The 23,450-nt window shown below is 39.5% G+C and overlaps 1 protein-coding gene and 2 long non-coding RNA genes across 14 annotated transcripts in view; 1 reads left to right on the top strand and 2 right to left on the bottom strand.

Annotated features, from left to right (window-relative positions):
- LOC309334475 overlaps positions 1 to 20,258 on the top strand; it is a 41,718-nt gene extending 21,460 nt beyond the window's left edge. For 2 of the 8 annotated variants that reach the window (XR_014153105.1, XR_014153108.1), the window contains exons 3-4: positions 16,369 to 16,426; positions 20,043 to 20,258. This is a non-coding gene — a long non-coding RNA (uncharacterized lncRNA). Of the gene's footprint in view, positions 1 to 9,719; positions 9,824 to 11,373; positions 11,546 to 16,368; positions 16,427 to 19,175; positions 19,346 to 20,042 lie in introns of all 8 variants that reach the window. The other 6 variants (XR_014153104.1, XR_014153103.1, XR_014153107.1 and 3 more) reach the window with 6 other exon arrangements.
- The window catches only part of BRD4 (bromodomain containing 4), a 70,867-nt gene that overhangs the window by 5,845 nt on the left and 41,572 nt on the right, over positions 1 to 23,450 (bottom strand). For 4 of the 5 annotated variants that reach the window (XM_081848636.1, XM_081848639.1, XM_081848638.1 and 1 more), the window contains exons 8-15: positions 20,037 to 20,165; positions 19,378 to 19,587; positions 18,300 to 18,499; positions 16,431 to 16,732; positions 15,397 to 15,507; positions 3,987 to 4,039; positions 2,663 to 2,993; positions 1,206 to 1,739 (exon numbers count right to left, since the gene is read on the bottom strand). In XM_081848636.1, coding sequence (XP_081704762.1) covers positions 1,206 to 1,739; positions 2,663 to 2,993; positions 3,987 to 4,039; positions 15,397 to 15,507; positions 16,431 to 16,732; positions 18,300 to 18,499; positions 19,378 to 19,587; positions 20,037 to 20,165 — 1,870 coding nt within the window. The remainder of the gene's footprint in view (positions 1 to 1,205; positions 1,740 to 2,662; positions 2,994 to 3,986; positions 4,040 to 15,396; positions 15,508 to 16,430; positions 16,733 to 18,299; positions 18,500 to 19,377; positions 19,588 to 20,036; positions 20,166 to 23,450) is intronic. The other variant, XM_081848640.1, reaches the window with a different exon arrangement.
- Positions 7,962 to 10,409, bottom strand: LOC309334483. Its single transcript, XR_014153118.1, has 2 exons — positions 10,034 to 10,409; positions 7,962 to 8,440 (listed from the first exon to the last, which is right to left on the bottom strand). It is a non-coding gene; the product is annotated as an uncharacterized lncRNA (long non-coding RNA).

The following is a 23,450-nucleotide window of genomic DNA, read 5'->3' as shown; positions in this document are numbered from 1 at the left end:
CACTTCACTATGCCTCATGACCTATTAAGAAATCCAGCACTGTGACTGTGAAAACATTTTTTGGCTCTTCTGTCCTACAGTGAGCACATTATAGCACCCTAACTTTTGTTCCTACAGTTCCTGCAGGAACAATGATTAAAGTGCTATATTTTTTCCAAGTTGTCATCATTCAGCAGCAGACTCTTTTGGTTAATTACAGATGGGGCACCTTTTACACGATATTAGTCCTTTTGAGATATCATAACCAGTGTTCGAAACTCCAATTGTTCTAGGCTAGGCATATTTTGTGACAGGGAATTTCATTAGTTTGAGCGGTTTCTGAGCTTTGGGCACAGTACTGCACCTAAGATTTCAGATTAAAACGGCAGAATGGAAGGAAAGGAGGACCTTTTTCTGCCTCCCCACTTCCAGCTACTCTCAGTAGACTGGAGAAGAGACCCTCTTAAGAATATTAGGGGGGTGGGCAGGGGAAGGAACATAATATTTTAGCTGAAGTTCATTCATTTTCATCTTTGTATTCTTGTTATTAAAAAGTGTGCCTAGACATTCTGTTGTTGCGCCATAACCTATGTTTAAGGTGCCATTTAGCTCCTAGCTTTCATATCTTAGTTTCTAACACTGATCATAACATAATATGTATGTATGAGATATGAATACAGAATGATGCAGCAGGACACATGGGATTTTTGAATCCAAAAATAGAAAACCTGAGTCAAATGCATTTTACCTAATAGCTCAGATAATCTAAGACAATGGATTGCTTCACCTTATAATATTATTGTCTTTTAAGCAAGGGCAACTGAAGTCTAGGGGAGGTATTAAATGAGCAAGGGGCATTCTGAAAAGAAACACTATGCATGGCACTAATTGAACAGAGTACAGCTGCAAAGGAAAAACTGTTGGCTACTGAAGAGTCAATGTTTTGTCAATATAAAACTGTTATTACTAAATGGATACAATAGTATAACGTTGTCAAACAAAAATATATTGGAGATATTGTCAAACAAAAATATATTGGAGAAAACCCCCTTTTCCTTCCTTGTGTTCTCTTCAATTCATGACTTTTAAGTAGTGTGATAGCCTCCATTGATTTTATAATAAATAACATCAGTAAAGCGTGGAAGATTTTGGAAGCAAAGCAATTCACGCCCCCCACCCCGGTACGTTTCAAGTGTTTATTATATTCACGTTAGATTCTAACTCACCAGCTGAATAGGGATCTGGCTTGTGATGTCGCGGCGATGGGTGGTGTTGGATGACTTGCTGGGGTTTTGACGGCTGTGGCGGCGGCGGCTGTTGCTGCTGTGGGAGTAGGTGCTGCTGCGGAGGTGGCTGAGGCTGAGGGATATGGGGAGGGAACTGCATTGGTTGCATATGTACTGGCCTCTGCTGTGGCTGATGCTGCATCTGTTGCACTGGAGCATGAGGGGGAGGTTGCAGGGATGGTGGAGGCTGCGACTGGACCTTCACTGAAGGGAGGAGAGAAGTCTGTGGCTGCACTTTCTGCAGCTGCTGAATGTACAGCTGCATCTGGCTACTACTCAGCAGGTTGTGGTGAGGAGCAGGAGGTTCTTCATCCTCTAAAAGCTCCTGGGGAGGCTGGGGAAGTGGGGGCTGCGGAAGCATGGGTTGCTGGTTAAGAGCTGGTGACACTGCGGGAGGCCGAGCAGGTTTCGGGGGGAGTGCTGCAGCTCGATTACTAGGTCTTGAGGGTTGCTGAGGCAGAGCATTGTGCAAAGCTGCGGAAGAGAAAGCAGGAAGACATTACATCAACACTGTGACACGGAAAACAGTTGTATTATTCTCACAGATTAAGGTCAGGTCTATGCATGCAGCTGAATGGGAATAAGGTTGCTGAGCTCTGATACAGTAGAATGGATTCTACTACTACAGGTTTCAGGTGGAAGATCACCTTTTTTTTTCTACCACCACCACACACAAAAAAGACCCACACAACTTTTTCTGTGTAAAAGAGATCAACTGAGAAAGGATCCTGCACATTAGGCATAGAAAACCAGCTCTCTAAACTCAAAATCCTGACTCTTCAACTATGGCCTGGTGTTGATACACTGTTCAAGTCTTTCTAAACCACAGTTTAGCAAGCTGGGAACAAGAACTGGGACTGAATGACGTTCCCCATCCCATGCCTCCTCCCCTTCACACACTGATCACACACACTCTGGGTGGCTTACAGCATATCTAGAAACAAGTGCTAAAACCTCCTGATACAGGGATGCCTTCAGATGTCTTCTGAAATTTGTGTAATTATTTATCTCCTTGACATCTGAAGGGAGGGCATTTCAGAGGGTGGGCGCCACTACCAAGAAGGCCCTCGGAGCTGGACCTCAGTGTCCGGGCTGAACAATGCGGGTGGAGACGCTACTTCAGGTATTCTGGGCCAAGGCCATTTTTAGGGCTTTAAAGGTCAGCACCAATACTCTGAATTGTGCTCGGAAACGTACTGAATGATTTCACTGGATACAACCCCATGGTTTAGCAAACTAGGAACGTTATGTCGAAAATAGCCCTCTGATTTCAAGAGAAACTTCCCCTTGATTTGTACTGCCTTGGGCTGCAATATTGCTCAAATGTCCATAATGTCCTATGAGGAACTTAAAAAACTACAGTGCACATTGTTATACATCCAAGAAACAGCACTCACCTGGAGGAGAAACTACTGTATGCTGATTCAAGTGAGGAGGAGTGCTGTGCTCAGGCTGCTGAGGGAGATGGGGCGGCATTTCTGGCTGAGGAAGGTGTATAATCGGTTGAGTGAAATGTGAAATAGTGTCAAACATATTCCCTGGGAGCGGATGCTCCATAACTGGGATCTGCACTGGAACAAAAGCTGGAGGAGAGGATTTGACTGGAGGGGCTGCTTGTTGAGGGGCTGAAGGAGGTGGTGGGGGCAGCTGCTGTGGTTGCAACTGTGGCTGTTGCTGTTGCTGTTGCTGCTGCTGCTGCTGCGTCTGCTGATGGTGGTGATGGTGATGCTGCAGGAAAGAAACAGAGTATACAATCAAGTTTCTGCATGGGAAACAACGGGGAGGGAGTGCTACCCCTTTCGTTAGACCGCCCTGACCCTCGTTTCTCCTTCCCAGCAGTCACTCAACTGAATCGCTAGGATGGAGAAAAACAGAGTGGAGAAGAGCTGCAGTGGAAAAACTGTGGGAAATGTGTTAGCTTTCCCATGACAATTATACACATAAAAACATCTTCTCCCGAAGTTGCTTGCTTTTACAAAAACTGGTTGCTGAAACTTCGTACATGCACTTGTGCGAAGTGTGTACCTTAATTAGAGTATAGCAGACCACAGAGCGTTAGGAAGAAAAATATGCAACCAAATAAAGTACTCTTTTAGAAAAAAACAAAACCCACTGTATTTTTTTTGAAGTTTAGTGTTGCCCCAGCCCCATACTCAATGCTAGCTTCAGCAATCAGCAAATTTATAAAAGTATTGTGCCAGGAAAGATAGCACTGCGCAAAGAGCAAGGTAAGTTCAATACTTAGCTTCTTGCTCCCAAACTGTACTTATGTAACGGAACTAACTGAAATACTAAGAATTTCAGTAAAAAAAATCTTCAAAAGGCAATTAAAAAATCTTTTATAACAGCTTCTCTTGTTTGAGCTGCACTTTCTCAATATCAAACACTTACTTCTTCAACTGGAAAAAAAACATTAAGCCTCTGAGGAAACCTGAGAGCTGGACCCAGTGATAATTCCTTGTCCATTCTGGACCCTATCTTTCACAAATTCCAAACCTTGATTAATGCTAGGGGCCTAGATGAATGAATCTTACTGGCTCCAAATTCCGTATTGCAGGATTCCATATCCTGTATTGCCTTCCCATGTGAGACAGGTCTAGGGAGCTGAGATGAGCAAAGCTTTGTCCATTCTCTTGGACGTGGAGTGGGCTTCTTTGTGATAAATTAACATAATGTCAAGCAGAGAAACATTAAAGTATCTTCCCCTATACAACAATGTACCTTCTTCTGTTCTCGTCCAGAATGTCCTTTTTTCTTAAGTTTTGGAGGCATTTCTGGGGGAAAAGAACAACAGAGAATTACAGTGCTTTTTCATAACATTGTTTATATGTAATGCTCTTTAATATAAGTTATTTTATGACTATGAAATTCAAATCAAAAGGCGCAAAAGTCATTTCTGGAATCCATAGAAAACTGCCTGATTCCCCCCCCCCCCATATGTATGTGCATAGAGAAAAATGTTCTCTATCCCTTTACATGCCTAGAACAACCCAATGAATTAACCACTTCTATTTTACAAAGATGCCATTACAACCAATGCAAGCTGTTGAGTCAAAGACTCAGGAGAAAGAAAGCAACCCCTGGGCTTAGCAATTCACTTTTGTGAGCATCTTCCTCCAACAACTCAGTTGCCTGCATAAATTTTACTACAGCTTTCCTCTGTACTTTCAATACTAAATAATAGCAGCAGCTGAATCAGCTGTGGCCAGGGGTGTGGGTGGGGCTGCATTGCTCTCCTGGCTTTCCAATGCTGCACATCACTGCCAATTACCAAGAGAGGAGGGGCAAGGGAATGGGGAGCTTGGTATGCTGTAGCCTCACTGCTGTCCTGCCCCTCTCAGCAACTGGCATTGGGAAGCCAAGAGAGCAACACAGCCTCACCTGTGCCACTTCACTATTGTACGGTGGTACCTAGGGTTAAGTACTTAATTCATTCCGGAGGTCTGTTCTTAACCTGAAACTGTTCTTAACCTGAAGCACCACTTTAGCTAATGGGGCCTCCCGCTGCTGCCAGAGCACGATTTCTGTTCTTATCCTGAAGCAAAGTTCTTAACCCGAGGTACTATTTCTTGGTTAGCGGAGTCTGTAACCTGAAGTGTATGTAACCCGAGGTACCACTGTATTGAATTCCTAGGTAGCCTCAGAGCAACAGTTTGCTCTAAGATTTTTACTACAACATGTGGTTAAGCTTGCATTACATAGTAAAATTGCTACAGAAATGTCCTCACACGAAGACCATGCTCTGCCTTTTTCAGCTTGATGGCTTTTTGGTACTTAAGGCTATCTCACAAAAAATAGAAAGCTAAGGTAACCATCTGGGTAGGATTCATCCCTCGCATGCTGGCAATAGGTGCAGGTGAGTGTGTGAGAGACTTTCTTATGACACACATGTGTACAACTGGACAAAGACAACTGGAGAAGGTACTTCAGTGAAGGAAAGTGTTTTCCTAGTCTCTATAAAAAGCCCAAACAGTCTCTGTTGAAAGGAAGTTGGCTCAGATCTACCAACTTAAAGAACAGATCAGAATTAGATACAGCGCACCATCTGGGAAAGAGTAAGTTGTCCTATAGCACAAAGACCCCTGCCTGAGCAACAAGATTTTCTCCCCCTCTCCTCACACCCACAACCTGTTCTAGAAGTTCCCCCCAACTCTATAGAGCAGATTTGGGGTGTGTTGTGGGGAGAGCAAGTCTCTCTGGGCAGATGGAAATCCTTGTGCTAATGGGACTTTGTTGGCTACTACTCTGGAAAATTAAGGTGCCTTTCAAAACTTGTCACCAGCCACAGCCTAATAAAGACAGCATATGAAGTACCCCTTTACTGCTCTTAAAACAGAACCACATAGCCTTCCCCACAAATAGCAACAAGTATCACGTTCTTATCACTATTCTACCACTATTATCAGTTGCACCAATATTATCCTTCTTGGGGAAAAAATCTACAAGTTTACCACCAGGCCCTTTATTCTCTTGGGGGGAAAGCAGTTAGTGGAACTTGTTCAGCTTTCTCTACTTGGTTACAAGGATCGAAAAGGTTTCTAAGTATCAGATGTTTTATTAGAGAAAGACCTTTACTGTGCCAGCTACTGATTTCTACTTTCCATGCAATCATAATTTGAGGGAAATTCCATGTTGCAATTTAATGATTTAGAGCAGTTTATTGGCCAAATTACCCATGAAGCAATTAACTTAGCAGTCAGCAGCTCTTTGGTTTAGGTTAGAATGTGAATAGTATGAAAAATAGGTAGAACCACCCCTAGAAGACAGCTTGTTGGCACCGGCTACAGATCACATTAGCTACTGTAATTCTTTTTTAAAAGTGACACCTTGAGAGTAAAGCTGTTTAAGAAACTGGACAGTGCTATGTCAAGTTTTCAGTTTATCAGTAACATCTCAGTGCTTAGCACGTTCTAAAAAGCACATGCTACACATTGCTACGGAGCAGATAGAATAAAGGGTAAATGATGCACACATGCATATATGAAGATGTGTGATCTGTTGCAAAACACTGGCCTCTTGTGCCATTATTAGACAATATTCTATTTCTAACAAGAACTATAAATATTGGGATTCCATTTTAATAAATGAGGAATTGTTAGCTGACTAAAAGGGGCAAAATAGCTATGGTTTAATGCTGATGTCTTGTGTTTGTATTTGTGCTTACATCTCTCTATAGTTGTCTGTGGCAATATCAGCTTCCTTATAAGAACGAGCTAATCAATGAATGAGTTAAGGAAATAATTTAAAAACCTTTCCTGAGTATGTAAACCACACAGGTAGTTGCTTCCAAGGGCTCCAATGGAGAAAGCCTGGATGCAAGTGTGAAGCTTGCAAACACAGCCCATACCAGGAGCAAGGATTTCCCAGCCCTTAATTTAAAAGACCTGGGCCTTCAGAATTGAGCTTGTGTAAATGTAGCTGAATAGACAATATGGTGCTTCTATAAGGAAGCAGCCTTCTTTCATCGCCCTAGGAGTTACCATACATCACAGGTATAACACATTGTCAAATCCACCTAGAATCCTTGTTGGGGTATCCATTGAACCTGGCTTGCAAATATTGTTCAGTGCTCAGTTTCTCAGAAATCCACCTTGGGTTTTTAAAATAGCTTTTTAGTCAATGACAAGCCTGTCATAAAGAAATTTTCACAGCATGTTTTTGTACTTTGAGCTGACTGTACTCATCTGTCTATATTATACTCCATCTAACTGCACTATTGTAAGATACTTCTAAAACTAATTTCAAATGTTATTTCGGCAATATGGTTGCTGTTAAGTCAGTTTACTGTGGCCAAAGCTTTATGGGCTTGTGATAGCACTTTTCTAGATGAGAAGATTACATGATAAATATCTGCCGCTGTACTGACATAGGTATTTATTTATTTATTTACGCTTTAACTTTGCAACTGCATGAAAACTCAAATGACATTATTTTTGGCCGCATACATACTCCTGAGATAATGTATGAATTAGGCCTCAGAGTGGTTTTGATACATTTTTGGATGAGGGCATTATTTAAATGAATTGTCAGGTTAGACAATTTAATTCCTGTAAAGTGGGAGATTATTTTTATATGGAAAACATAACTTAGTTTGATAAAGCAGAGTTAACGTCTAAATATACAAAGTTATGAGCTGCATATTTTTTGTGCTTTATTTTCTTGGTCCCATACTCTACAACTCCTATATAATTTAGCTGTGTGTGTAAACAATACAAGGGGGGGGGGAGGAGATTGTTAAGGGCAAGCATTCAACTTAAGCAACCTGAAAAAACTGATATGGTTATTTAAATTATTTCTGGCATCATTTCAGCCTGATCACTTGGTGACTTGACAGCTGTCTATTCCTGAAATGCAGCTTTCTTCTGGGGGTCTAATGGGTACTTTATGTGTCAGTGTTTCATGCTGTGATTTAAATATTTAGTACACCCTTCAGTAGAATTACACAAATGTGTGACAAACTAATGAATCTGTGCACAAGATACTATGAAGTTCACTGTCACATATGTGAGAAGAAGCTGGATCATCAAGTAGCACCATCAGCATTTCACTATTCAAAATAAGGAACAAGCAGAGGCAGAAGTGAAGGTTTTCTTTGTTTCAACTGGAATAGTTACTGAAATGTTTTGATAACAGCACACTTGTCTAGGTAAGATAATGCTTAATTTTAAATAATACAAAAACATCCAAACACAACACACTTTATGAACTGCACTTTCTGAATTTTAATGCAGTTTTCAGCTTATTTAAAATTGTTAGAATGACCATAAAGTAATTCAAAAGCCCCACTTCCCACATGTATACAAAACCTGATTAACTTCCTCTATAGACCTTGACCAGCATTCCAAGTATCACATGGTTGCTTCTGCTTGTGCTAAGGGGGCTTATCTTCTCCCCTGTTCCAGTGGCAGCTCCCATACAAGCTGAAGGGCTCCACCCAAAGGCTAGTGGACCCTCTGGAATAGCTTTCAGGGGGCCCCAAAGTTTGTAGGGCAGGGTAGAAAAATGGTCAAACTTCCTGCCTTGTGTGTGCAGAAGTGTCTTTCACACATGCACAGAGTAGTTTGGAGAGGCTTTGGCATTTGCACTTTTCAGTCCCGCAGAATGAAAATCAGAGTTCATTGAGAAGGTCCTATTTTGGTCATCAGATCCTACAAGGGATTTTCAGTAAAATAAGCCTGGTGTGTTAAAAAAAAAGAAAAGAAAAGTTGTTTTATTTTCCAGGTAAGCTAGTGAGTGCTTTCTCAAAAGCATCAAGGTCCAACTAGTTTATATGTCATCTTATATGTTTATTTGATTTCCTTAGGAGAAGTAGCAACAGTGACTGGTACTAGTATAGAATGTGAAAAGTAATTTTCCCCATTTTGAAATGACAGGTTAAAAACTACAATTTTAGTTATCTTACAACAGGTACATTTTCTGTAGCAAACCAAATTCTTTATTTATTTTTATTATTTTAGAACAAAAATAGAGATACTATACAACTTATTTTAAAATTATTGTGATTACATCATTGTTAAATCATAAGCATGCAGATAAAATAGAAAAACAGATTATATAAATTACTGATAAATTATTATTTGTAAAGGTAAAATAACTGAACAGCTGAATAAAAATGACAGCAGACAGTCAATTCGTTATCAAATGCACTTTGAACAGTTCACACTTGTGCATAAGGGAAAGCAGAATTACAGCTTTGCTAAAAACATGCATTTATACATTCCAATAAAAAAAATCAAGCCTTTATCATATCTATCCCTTCAGAAAAATTAAAAAACAAATGACAGAAACAAATGCAAAATCGAAAAAACAATTTAACAATACTAATAAAGACAATATATTTCAAAAGCCCTGAATAGTTTTTATAAATGAAGAACCTTTACTGAAATGTTAGAAAGCACTGTGCTGTAGTGTTGTATGCACAAAGGCAATCATTTCAATATGTAGCCTCCCTAATCCTAAAAGCTTAGATTAGATCAACTTTATACATACGTGTTTCTTGCCATTGACAGTATGTACACTGAATAATTCTATTACAAGTCATTAGTACAAAAAAGATTAAAATTTTAGATATTGTTTGATCTGCCTTCAGGTATGCATATATGCAACCATACTGAAAATATACTTTTGAGACAACTATTTATAATGCTGGTGCTTTGTTTCTAAGAATTAAAAAATTCTGGTTTGTAGGGGGAAAGTGTAGAGGACTGTAAGTATAAAGTACCCTTGTTGAAATTAAATAACCTAATGGTTATGTTATAATCTTGAAGACAATCCAGCAGCTGCTTATCAAACAGAGCTCCCATGTAGATGGGCTTCCACAGAACATATGCAGAGCTGTACCTGATACGGATCAGAATAGCGAATCCTTTTTCACACAGAAGCTCTGTAGATGCAACAAAGACCTGTGAAGCTTTGCAGCAGCAAACTAACATTAAATACTTTTTCTTTTTAAAGGAGGATTTCCTACCCGAAATATCACTCCTCCTAAATGAGGGTTACTAGCCTACTCCAACCTGCAGCATGAAAAGAGAGATTCCACCTTCCTACTACTAGGAGAGGTATGATCAAAGTGGGGCAATTCAGAATGAAACCAGACAACCCAATTTATATTGGCTGTCAACCAGTGAAGCCAATCCTTCAGCAGCTTTCATGCCAAACCACTAAACTGCTTTTTAAAATTGGAAGAGGTTTTAAAAAAGTAGTTTGGAGGAGGTTCAGTAGGAGCTGTTGGAAGGGAAACAGACAAGAAAACTCTGTTGCACACATACCTCTAGATCATGGTCATAGCATATAAGAATGTTTACTCATAGAAGAGGCTTCTCATGTAACAAACAACTCTGTGGGTATAAACCAAAACAGGGATCTAAATTTTTTTGCAAAGGTCTCCATCAGCCTAGATAACTCTTAAGTAACATGCTGAGAGGTCATGAATGTATGTAAGAAACTGGAGTCACATGAGTTCAGACACAGAAAAAAGTCTGCAACAGACCACAAGCTACATGACAACCAGTAAAAGGGACTCATATTGTACTCCAAATCAAAGGCAGCTTGATGAGAAATAAGCAAACGGCAAAAAGATACTTGTCTACCATATGCTAAGATTTAGCCAGCCACAATGCATGACATTTGGAAGTTTATCTGTTGTTCAAATCAATCAATCAAATCCGTTTATTGTGAGGACCATGCCTGTGCACAAAAATCAACACTACAATAGTTAAAAATATTAAAATTCATTACATACTATGCCAACAAAACCTTCTTTCCACAAAATAGAAAAGGAGGGAAAACGAGCAGCGAGTTAAACAGACGATGAAGGGGTCTTTATCTGTTGTTGAAAATTTCACAGTTCAACATATTTAACTGGAAATGTTTCTCATTTCCTGTAGCACAGGTTTTAGAATTAAAAAACAATATTGAGAAAGCTGTCAGATGGGGTCATACTGAAAGTATTACTGTAAATTCATTTGGTGAAGGTACTCTAATTTATTACAAGATATCAAATGCTACTGAAGAACACTGAAGGCTCATTCAAGTAAGAACATACTCTAATTACAAGGACAGGGCAAACTCTGAGTTGTAGCCAACTAAGTTCATACTAACTTAGATCTAATCATTTCAGTAGCTCTACTCTCAGTAGAGTTTACTTGGATACAATCCTCTTTCTTCTTCCTCCTCAGGTTCAGATAAGCACTAGTCTAAACTATGATGGAGTTAGGTTTGCTTCTCTTGTGGACTCAGACCACTTATGACATATGGGGTGAATTCACAACTGAATCTACTCTTCACCTGAAGTCTGAACCTGCTCTTAGATCCTCACCTGCTGGATCTTAAGAACTAGGTTCATGTAAGAAGAGTCTATTGTTTGCAAGTCAAGACAAAAGAAGAAAGAAGAATTCACTAAAAATAAAAAAGCATCAACATATCATAGTCCAGCTAAACTTGAAAGTGCTTTAATTATTTCAATAGCCCTGTTTTGATAATGAGGGGTTAGTAATGCCAGCTTCAGACTGATTTAGGTAAGGGGCCTAGATGAGGTCCCTCTCAGAGAAATGAAGCAGCTTTGAATCTAAGCAGATCCATGGCCAACTCTGCCCCCCCCCCATTTCAGGACCCTATGCTTTCTACCGCCAGTGAGGCCACCACCGTGCTAGCTTTCCACTTCCTAAGTTTTCCATGGGTGGAGACAGCAAGGTCAGCAGATGGGCATCTAACTGTCACCAGCAGCACAGATCAAGAGGTTAAGATACCTCTACAAGCCATTTACAACAATCAAACCCAAGGTAATATTGCTTGTTTTATATCTGATTTAAAACCATACATATTTTATGGGACCTAGAGTTCCTGTGAGCGGAGTTCTATTCATGGGACACTCCCTCTGGGCATGAGGCAAGTTTTGTAAATTTCTCCTCCCTCCTGCAGCCAGCCCCCTGTAAGCTGCTCCACAGCGTTACCAGAACAGCACAGGAGGTGAGGCAGGGGCTGAAGGAGGAATCAACATAAGCTGCCTCCTCCCCACTCAGTTCTTTCTGCAGATGGGACACTCTGGATCCATCTCTGCAACTGCCTTCCCAAAACCTGCCCCAGAGGGTTGGGAAATCCTTTGGACAGAAGAGAGGATCAGCAGAGAAGGAAGGAGAATTGATTAACATTGCTCCCCTTCCTATTCTGTTGACAGACACCATCATCAGAGCAACACTGTTGGATAGAATTAACAAGCCTTATAAGTAAAAGTTTAAAACAATTCAAATATTGGTAAGAAAGATCTATCTTATTATTAGACTCTTTGAACCTTTCTAATGCAGCAAAAATCCCAAATGTGTTTAGTTGGATTCACCTATATGAATGATGGCTAATTGATGCCACTAGATAAATTTGTTTCCTATGGCTTATATGATTTTTCTGTGCAACAGGGATTCCCCAACACTTTAAATCCCTTTCCCTCCCCAAGTATAAAGTGCTCTATTGATTTGGATGATTGTGGAAGAAATCAATGGGTTATATGCAACTAAATCACTGCACATGCAGAATGACATCCATGAAAATAATGGAACTTCCCTTCCCTCTCCCCCCCCTCCTCCCAATCTGCTCTGAAGGCCCAGGGGAACTCCTGGAGCTGACTGGGAGTGCTTGGGGGGGGGCGGTTTCACTTGTAGTCACAGAAGTCATACTGTATGTGCAATGATTTAATTGGACACAATCCACACTTCCTTTTTATACTTGGTATATGACATATTGCGTATAACCAAACATGCACAAAGAACATGTATGGGCAATCAATGCATTACAAAACTAAACTTAAATCCCCTAAAGTGGACTTCAACCTCAAAATCAGATGTTACTTCTGAAATAACCTTGCGCTACAATATTTTAATGTGAAATTGGTATACGGTCTCAATTGTTAGTTTTACAAACTTTTAAAAGTACGACAGAGTTTCCCCGTATGTAGAACTCTATTACCTCAGGCATGGTTAATGTTTTTTAACTAAAACATGTATAAAAACAGGCAGAATTAAAATATTAAGTAATACACTGGAGGCATCCCAGGATAACCCCGCCCCCCCACACTATAGACATCTTGAAGGTTGCTTATAAAAAACAACCCATAGCAGATTAAAACAACCAACACAGTGAGTCAAACTGTTGCAAATAAATAAAAACGGGGAAGATGTATCTAGGATGGAATGTCCATAATTTGTGTTCCACTGTGAAGAAGTTCCTCTTTTTACTGCCTGCTTTAGTCATGGTATCTGTAGCACCTGCACATACCCACCTCTTCTTGGCACTTGTCCAAGAGAACACCAAACTTTTTAACATCCCCCGAGTTTAAAAAGCAACAGGAATTTTGCAATATTTTTTTTAAAGGGACTCCCAGAGGGAAAATACCAAGTATACATCACAGATAGATGCTTTTTGAAATGCTTTCACCAGATTCCCAAACTGCTTTTTAAATTAAAAGAGTTTATGCCACTTGTTTTTATAAGCATTATCTAACAACTGGTGAGAAAAAAGCAGGAATATGCCACTCTTTTCTGAGTCATTCATATATATTATGCTTATTAGGCAGCTGGGTAGGCATAAATATCATTCAGATTGGATAACTAAATACATTCTTGTATACAAGCATTACTAGCAAGGTTTGTGACCTGATAGTAAAATGAAGACCAAGCTTTCTGCCTCTCTTGTTTTTGTTTTTTAAAGCATTAAAATGAATGTTCTGGGGAAAACCTCAATTTACTCTTACGTCTACTATGAACACTGAGGATTCTTAAGTTAAATTCACTCTAATGAGATCAAACTTGCTTCGAGAAAACAAACTGTACAAGTTAAAATGAGACCTTTTTCTTCTACCAGTCAGGGACCTTTGTTTTAGGGCTGATCAAGAGCTGGAGAACATCTCCTAGTACCAATTTCTGATCAATATGAAGAAAAGCATTTAAATCATATAAATTTATGTTTTAAGAACAACACAAATAAAGTATTTAATCAAACTTATACTGTAAAATACCTTGCTCACATATAAACTGGTAGAGCATTTTTGTTTCACAGAAAACCTAGTCTAATTGCCATTTAAAGAAGCTTGCTATTGAAATTCAAGACAGTCCAAGGAACAGAGTAAAAAACAAAACATGGAAGATCAAATAAATCTGAAAATAATTTTTAATTTAAAAGCATCTTCTGAAAAGTACCTGCTAGGGCAACCAGATGCGAGAGAGAATACAGCTCATGCACCTTTAATAGTTTTGCAGAAGAGAGAAGTTCTGCAGGTGTAGATTGCATGATAAGGTACACCAACTAAAATTCCTTCTATGCAGTTGTTAAAAATGCAGGAAGGAGCCTTTGTCCTCTTTTGCATCTGGCTGTCCTATTATCTGCATAGCCAAATTCCTATCATTCCTGCCAACATGAGGGAAAAAACACCCTAGGAATCATCATCATCATCATCATCCATCTCTAAACAAACTCAAGAGCCTTTTCACATATGTATATAGATACTAGGAATGGGCCTCTTGCAGTCTATAGAAGCTCCTTTTGCGACACAGAACAGTGTCTTCTAAAACTTCAGTTGAACACAATTTACCATTTTAAACATAGGAAAAGGTCAGTGAAACTATTACTGCTTATACTAATTGAAAATGTCAATTTTCCCCCACCCACCCTCAGCACACTAATGTGCAAGCCTATCCTAAAATATGATTACACCTTCCCCTGCAGTCCCCAGCAGCACATCTCACACAATTCCACAGGCAAGTGGCACTGGGGATTACAGTGAGAAGGATGTAATTGACAAAAATCACCTCCCTGCTCTCCACCAGAAGGAACCCACTGCTGAATCCAATGTCTGGATCCAGCCTATGGCTTTGATGAATAAAACTTAAGGTAAGTCAATCTTTGAAGAACTTACTGTAAAATGCTTTTGCAGTTCATGCAAGAACTGCAGGTCTAATGCAAAGAGTGCACAGAATTTTATTCTGCCATACTTATTAATTTTAAAATATTGATTGTTAGCATGAAACTAAGTGCATCATTCAAATAAAAGAACAACAACTTTAGGGTCACATGAGGAGTATCAAATGAAACCTGTAAGAGCTCTCAAAGTTAACAGCAAAAATATACTGAGGCAATGTTAATCAGAAATAACAAAGCTTTTCAGTACGATGATTGCCCTGCATTCAGTCTATTTTCCCCCAATAACTTCTCAGTGCCATCTTTCCAATACACGATCATACACTGGATCTACCTTCTGGCAAGCTGACTGAACGTTCACTAATAAAAGTGTATCTTACTCTCTAGATGAGAAGCCAGTTTAGAAAATATTCTTTTTTTAAAGCTGTGAATCTGAACCATCAGACACATAAAATGGTACCGTAGCACGAATTATAAAGTGGCTCTGCTATCCTAAATTAATAAAGCATTGTTCAGTGCATTTTGAAGCAATCAGATGTGATACCCTCTTTATAACGTTGGATCCAAACTGGGTAAGCTTCGTATACAGAAAATATACTGTATATACTGCTTTACAAAGACCAAAAAATAAAAAATAAAAATTAAGAAGACGAAGCCATACTAAAAACATATTTATTTATACAGGAAACAGGTATAGGACTGAGTCTATAAATAATCTGCATCTAACCTGTTTCTGAATCTTCACTGTCGGAGGAGCTGGACTCACTGGTGCTCTCAGACTCTGAGGAGGAGAACCCCTTCATTTTAGAGGAACCAGCAATTACATCCAATTTCTCTGCTGCAACAAGATAATAGCACAATATTGTCATTGGATAAGAATATAATCCAGAACCCATTCTTGTGCTATGCAGTATTCCCCTTAAACACTATGGCCTTGCTACTCTTTTCCCTGTGGAAGATTTGTGCATACTGATACGTTTTTAATTGGGCTAAATGAAGCAATATTTTCAAAAGGGCAGGGAGAATGTGCTGCCATGCTGTCCTTTTTCTTTCCAAGGCTTCAACATAAAACATGTAAAAGAAAAATCTGCCTTGTTATATAGTCCTTTAAAAACAACGCAGAATTAATGGGACTCTAGATACAAAAAAGGAAACCTTTTAAAAACTGTCAGATTTCTCAAATAGTAATAACTACTTCAAAATGCATTTATTTTCTGCTGTGCACCTCTTTTAGAAAGTTTGTCCTTCCTTTGAATAATGTGTATGCGAAAATAGTCAATTATTAATACAAAAACTTTTAATAATTTCCAGCAATGGAGAAGCATCATAGAGCCTTGGTTCATTGCTTTGGTTCTGCAACTGTGGTGAACAGTTTCATAATAAATAGAACATTCATAAGTTTTACAAAACGGTTAAAACAGGCTACAATGGCATAAAATAGAAATATGGTATGTTTTTATAGCTGTTTAAAGAGAAAATATTTGTAATATAGTTATAAACTGAGGAACACTATGATTCAATGGCCTGTATCATAGGCCATCAAGAAAGTCCAGTGATAACATCTAATAGATCTGTTCTTTATTATTAATCTAATCCATCATTTGCTGGAATGGCTGCAACTCCGGAATGAGGGATGCTTTTTCCTTGCATGAGTTTATAGTGCCTGAATACTAATATGTTCCCCCATCTCTCTATACAGTGGCAAGAGATTTAATACACAGCGCTGGAATGTAACACAACTGCTCTGAGCTTGAAAGGTACCTTGAGGTTTCCTCTTTTTCCGTAAACAAGATGTTACATATCTTTCCAGCTCCCGCAATGTGGACGCCTTTAATGTCTCAAAGTCAATTTCAATCTCATCAGGATTGGAGTTTTTCAGTGTGGGTTCTCTTGACTGGATGATATGGACAACCCGGCCTAGCTTTTCGCCAGGGAGTTTGTTAATGTCCAGACTCAACTGTCTCTTTTCTTCGTAAGACATTGGTTTACATTTCTCCTCCTCCTCAGACTCATAAGCAGGAGGTGGCTTGGTGTTCTTCAGAGTCACAGGCTCCTTCTTACTACTTAAAGAACAATTATTAATGCATTATTTTACAAAACAATGATTTTAGACAGACAGCAAAATGCTATTCTAAAGTGTGTTGTTAATTATGTTTGCAATTTGTTAGCATTGTCTACTATATTCTGAAATCTGGTATAGTCAAATGCCTAATAATCTAAGCTGAAAGTCAATAACTTTACAGTTCAAATCTTACCTTAGTTATATAGCCTTACTAGGTGGCCTTAGACAAGCCATTATCTCATACCCTCAACCCACTTGCAATTTGGAAACAATAATGACCTCTTTTCCAGAGTTAATGTAAGGATTACCAAGATAATATATATGAAAATCACTGAATACTAAGGGGGCTATATAAATGCAAAGTATTACTGTTTCAGCAAAATAACAGTACATATAAAATGACATATAGCAAAAGAAGAAGAAAATCACAGGGGAGCAACTCGTATTTGCAGAATGCAAATACAATTTTAGTTTGTTATGAAAGTGGGTAAGGGAGGAATAGCATAGATAATGATGTGCTATATTTGCAATAGAGACTACACTCTTGAAGGTGCCACAGCACATTAAGGAGATGACTTAAACTTAGTATAGAAATTAGGTCATCACCTGATAGATATCCAGACTGGCGTTTATGCCAGCTCCCTGCCTTGAGGTCCAGAATGTTCCTGGAGTGGGCTCTGTGCAGGTGCAAAACCCCATGAGTGGGACTGCACAGAGACCCAAAAGAACCACTCAGTGGGACAGAATTTGCTCTACACCTATTTACTCTCTATACTTCCATTTGCTCCTCATAGCATTTGGCAGCTCAACATTATTATTATTTTTAAAAAGCTAACTGTTAATTATATTTAAACCTAAACTTTGTTTCTGTTTTTTTTAAAAAAACGTAGTCCTATTCCACAGTGAACACACACATTTGACAAAACTCCAGGAGCCAGTTTAGAGAAATTTATGTCTTTACTCTAAAACGGAAAGGCATGCAATTCTCACTGGGTGATGATCTCTGCATCTTAAAATATAAGCCTTATATAAAACAAATATATCAATATAAATCATGGGTTGCATCCAATGTTTGTAATGCCACAGAAATAGGCCCATAGAAATTAATGGACATGACTAAATTAGGTAGATTAATTTCAATGTGTACTCAAGCACAACTTAGTTAGATACAGCCTCATAATTACAATTTCCCAACACAGCAGCCTGTTCAAGGACTGCTTGAAATGATTTTACTGATACTAAGGTTTTCTAACATGCAAAAAGTCCTCAATTGCTCCTCAATATCTAGAGCGCAAACTGGAGACTGCTGAAGTAAGCCTAAAGGATCTGCTAAAACCAAATCCTGTACATACTTAGTTTTCCTAAAAGCCAAGAAAGCTCAAATAAATGGTAGTGCTGTATAACTAGAGTTTTACTTTCATAATACTATATGGTTGAAAATAATGTGAATTCAACTAGAGGTTTTAGATATTTGAAGTATTGGAAGTTTTGCCATAATCCTGACAACACACCTGTTCTTCAGTCCAAACAAATCAAATAAACTATAGATTTGAACACAGAAGGCTGACCTTGAGTTACTGTTACTGCCATTATTTTTCTTGGCCTTCTTAGGTGGTGGATCCTTGGTTTTATTTTTTTTATTCTCTTCTACTTCTTCTTTCTTTTTGTGCTTCTCCTTTTTCTTTTCTTTCTTGTCTTTCTCCTTCTTCTTTGGTTTGTTCTGCTGTGGCTGGGACAGGGCAGCCAACTGCTCATGCACTGCTTTAAGCTAAGGGGTGGACATAAAGATCAATACAATTTTGTTCTGATCTCTTCATTTTAATCTCCCCTTGCAAAAAAAAGGGGGGTGCTGATCCCTCTGCTTACTTTGGTGCCCATCTAACTGCTTTTTTACTAAGAGTTTTGTGTGTAATGTTATCAAGCTCACCCATTCTACATGAGCAATATTGTCTATTGAGCAGGAAAGGAAGAAACAAGGAAGTGTTTAACTCTAGTTGCTAAAGCAATTAAGACAGCCATGGAAGGTCAAGATTCTCCTTTAGCCCATGTTTTTCTCTCCTCACATCATATCAACAGTGCAAAGAGTGTGACTCTCAGGCTTCAACAATTTCACTCACAAAGCAAAGTGTGGTGCTGTCCATAGTCAGCAACCAATCCTGCCTTTCAACTTTGAAGCTAGAAAGGTGGGCAGAGATTGTCCCAGCAGCTTTCTAGCTCCAAAGTTGGGAGGAAGACTCAGTCAAACAGGCCACTCAAAAATTATAGACCCCAAGTGATTCCAGTCTCTTTTCACACTAGAATTCAATAGTACATTCAAGAGGAATGTGTGAAAGTAAACTCTGCCTGATTCTTTTAAGTAAAATTGTAAGTCCTGGGATAAAAAGCTCATGACAACTGGCTATAAAGAACATATGTTCACTTTTCTCCCTTCTCACCTGCTACAGATCTGAGAACTTTGGGTTCTCTTCCTCCTTTGAAGTCTCAAGTTGCAGGCTTGCAAAATAATGAACTCCAATGTGGGCCAGAAGACCAAGACTTTGCACATGGTTGGGTATACAGGGAACTGAACAGATCCTTACTCCAAACCTGAAAACTGCAGTTAAGTGGACCAAAGGTGATGCAGATTCAGAGGCATAAATAGACTACCTGTTCCTGGAGCTCTGCTAGCCGCTGAGCTCGTTCTTCTTCAGAATCATCAGATGAACTGTCACTATCAGAGGAGCTGTCACTGCTGCTATCACTGGATGAAGGTGGGGGCACTTTGGGTGGAGGCTGCACCACTACTGGAGAGGAAGCTGGAATCACAGGTTCTTCAGGCTCATCTGGCATTTTAGCAAAACGCATCTCGAATACATCCTGGAGAAATACAATAAGCAATATATACATTAATCCCCACTCGGCAACCACCTTTAGGATACTACTTCCCCCAAAGTGGAATCACCAGTGGTATCCCTTGTTCCAAATGCAGAGAGGCAGTCCAGTAGGATACCATGCTCAGTGGATAAAAGCCAGAAGACTCAATAGAATCACATTCCTCCTCTTTCCCCACAAAGTTTGTCAACCAGGTTTTGAGCTTTTCTCAAAACTAGGCCTCATGTCCAAGACCCTACTGAAAAATAAATGGTGTACGCATATTTTACAGATATATTTTTTGCCTAGAGTAATGTATATATTTGGTGCTTATAATTGCATGTTTTATGTTAGTTTAATATTTCAGTATTTTCTTCTGATAATTAGATTTTGTTGAACTCTTAAAAAGTAACATTTTAATACAGAACTTAATTTTAAAGAAATATTTTCTTTACCTGCAGTTTCCGTGCCATAGCAACCACCTCATGATCAGGAGGATTATACTTGTAACAATTGGAAAACATCAATCTGACATCAGCTGCAAATTCCTGAGCATCTCTATAATCCCGGTTCTCCAGTTTCGACTACAAATGTAAAAAAATAAAATTCTGCCATTCATATTTCAAATACAATATATGAAGAATATGGAACAATGAAACCAATATTTTGCACTTCTATCACGTGTCTGTCTGTGGGTATATGCACAAGGAAGCTACAGCAAGATTTATTACAGGCAATGGTTATACTTTAGAGATGTGTGCAGTAAACTACTGTTTACATTGCTCTGAAATTTCTCAGAACACTCAATGTTGTGGAGAGCAATCTATTATAGGACAGTAGATCCTTGAAAGGTATTTGCCCATTCTGGAAAGAAGTCTGAAAAGAAATTCATAGAATGTTGGCATTCTTACTGCAGAAACATAGAAATCTTTTAAGTAATAAGTTTTTAAAATCCCATAGTTATATATCCTGTCTTTGGAAAGCAGGCCAGATGCACTGAGTAGCACAGTGTAAGACTCAGGAGAACTGCCTCTTCCCAACAGCCAGAAGGGGCAGCTATTGCAAGAAACAAATAGGGATAAGAAATAGAGTAAGATCTCATCTTTCTTCACCTACAGGAGTAGATTACTTGAATAGTACTTGCACCACAGCTGCATGTTAAGTTCTTTACTATGCTAATAAGATGGATGTTACCACTATAAGGGAAGATCAATGAAAATCTGGGTTGGCCCTTCCATTAGTGATTAGGCAAACTGAGGCAACTGCAAATTACACCACCTGAAGCCCACTGCTTACCTCTCTTGGCTGGCCCTGCTGCTGCCTGTTCGCTGAAGCTCTCTCCTCCCTCCAGGAAAGACTAATGGAGGGGGGCGGAGTTCCATCTCTCAGAGCAAAGCATTTTGGGCAGAGTAGCCATGAAAGTACATGTGCTGCCATGGTTTGCGGTGGCAGCTAATAATGCCCAAGACTGGAGGGAGTTGCAGTAACTTTAAGCTCCCTGATTCCATTTTTAGTATCATTAAGCAGCACCACATGTGTTTTCATGGTCCCCCACCCCAATCTCAGATTCATTGTTCGGAGGTAGGGATCCCTCCAGGACCTTCCTAGAACTAGGCAGGGAGGAAGGAGGTAAGAGGTGGAAGCCTTGTTGGCGCCACAACATAATGTAATCACAAGTGAATGTCTGTACAGTGGTACCTCGGGTTAAGTACTTAATTTGTTCCGGAGGTCCGTTCTTAACCTGAAACTGTTCTTAACCTGAAGCACCACTTTAGCTAATGGGGCTTCCCACTGCTGCCGCGCCGCTGGAGCACGATTTCTGTTCTCATCCTGAAGCAAAGTTCTTAACCCGAGGTACTATTTCTGGGTTAGCGGAGTCTGTAACCTAAAGCGTAGGTAACCTGAAGTGTATGTAACCCGAGGTACCACTGTGTATCAGATCAATACATCCTGAAGTAGCAGCAAAACAAACAGACAGAAAGCCAATGGGGGCGGGAGAGGTGCTATAGCCAGCACAGCAATGAAGAGAATGAGCAACAGCAGCTTGGGTGATGCAATCTCTTGCACTAGCCCTGATACGAACGCAGCACATCTGACAAATAAAACTACACATGGCATCTTGGGGAAATTTGGTTCACAATGTCTCCGATATATGGGATAGCCACATTAATACAGCCAGCCAGTGCACTCTTGACCATGTTGGTGTGTCCCTACCACCCCCTGGAAGTCTAACTTATGAAGAAACTCTTTTGCATCAATCCATCCTCTTTTCCCTTTATTCCTCCACCTACCTATCCTTTCTGCCCAAAATTATTAACAAGATTCAATTAATTTATTCCCCCTCTCCACATCAAATCTGTCTTAATAATTACTTTTAAAAGCAGACCTGTAGCTCTGACAAGAAGCCTGGTTTACAAAAACAGAAAATGTTTACTTCTCTGTAGTTCATCCTCATTCCCCACTTCCACACAGCAAAGCCTTAGGCACAGACAAGGTGACCAACTAGGAACTCCATAGCCCTAAGCTGAACCTGACAAAGAAAAAGCCAGAAGAATTTCTTCCTGTATTAATTTCTATATAAGTAGCACAGCCAATGGTCAGTGGAGTAACCAAAACGAACCCCCCCCCCCAATTCTTACGGATGAAATGACTGTCAAACTTAGTTGCTGCAGTGTTACCCTGATAGCATCAGAAAGAGAAACTGCAGATGAAATAGCTGAGCTTGGAAGCCAATAATGGTGCTACTGGTCTTAAATAGGACCTTGTGTACGGCTCCAGTCTGAGCAACTCTGCCAAGAACAAACTCCTGTGCATCACCTATATTATCCTTCAGAAACCGACTCTCTGGCTTTGACCATTTAATTCTGCTTCTGGCCCTCTAATGCTTAAAATCCAACCATCTACCTATATTTCATCACATTACATGCCTATGGCTATTCAAACTTGTAGTTTCTGCTTTTGGACTTGACCCATACTTGCCTTGGTACGTACCCTTTGAGTATGTGACAATGTGGTATACCCATTAGATGGGGATGGTGATTACTTTACCATAGTTGTGCTATATCATAGAAAGCATGGCTTGAACCCTAAAAAGGAGCATTCTACATGGCAACATTTTGTCGCAAGTCTTATTATTATGTATTAATACTGAACATGTGTCATCAGAGTCCTATACAGCTTTAAATCCTATTCAGCCTTTCAACTCATTAGTGAGGCATCATCTCCTAATCATCTTTCTACTTTTCCCTTTTCTATTCCATCAAGAAAGCTGCCATTATTTTCTGCACTAACAGGTGTACAAAACCTATTTTGTTGATTTCTAACTACATAGCTTTCCCACTGTGCTACCCCATGACTTTATATATTAATTGACGGTGAGCTCTGGAACACCTTCTGAGCATCTGTGCTCTCCCTGTTAAGAAAACTGTCCCCCAGCTCCACCCTGGTAGTACAATTGCTTGCACATTTGCTGCTGGTTCTGGAAAGTCCTATGGTAGCAGCATACTAGCTCTGAGCAAAGGCTACAAATAGGAGAAGTCCCTTCATGGTGGGACTGAAATTGATATGAAATTAATAACCTATTTGTGGTGAAGCTGAGAAGTCTGACTATAGGGAGAAGCTCTTTCACTGAAAGATGAAAACCGCCAATGGTTTCTTAATCACTTGCTAGTGTCACCTCCACAGTAAAGATAGTACTTTGGACTTGCTGAAGAGGAAGAAGAAAAGCTAGTCACTTTCACTGCTATTTTTTGCAGCCTCTGTAGATATCCCAAGGTTGATCAAGATTTGTGCATTTACCTGCACCTAAATTTTTCACAGACCAGCATACATAGTTGTTTTTTGCATCCAACGACCAAAATCAAACCCTC

This window comes from Podarcis erhardii (assembly GCF_964252035.2).
Source record: "Podarcis erhardii genome assembly, chromosome: 2".
Taxonomy (NCBI): domain Eukaryota; kingdom Metazoa; phylum Chordata; class Lepidosauria; order Squamata; family Lacertidae; genus Podarcis; species Podarcis erhardii.
Note: the sequence above shows the minus strand (reverse complement) of the source record. Positions and strands in the feature narration are given on the sequence as shown.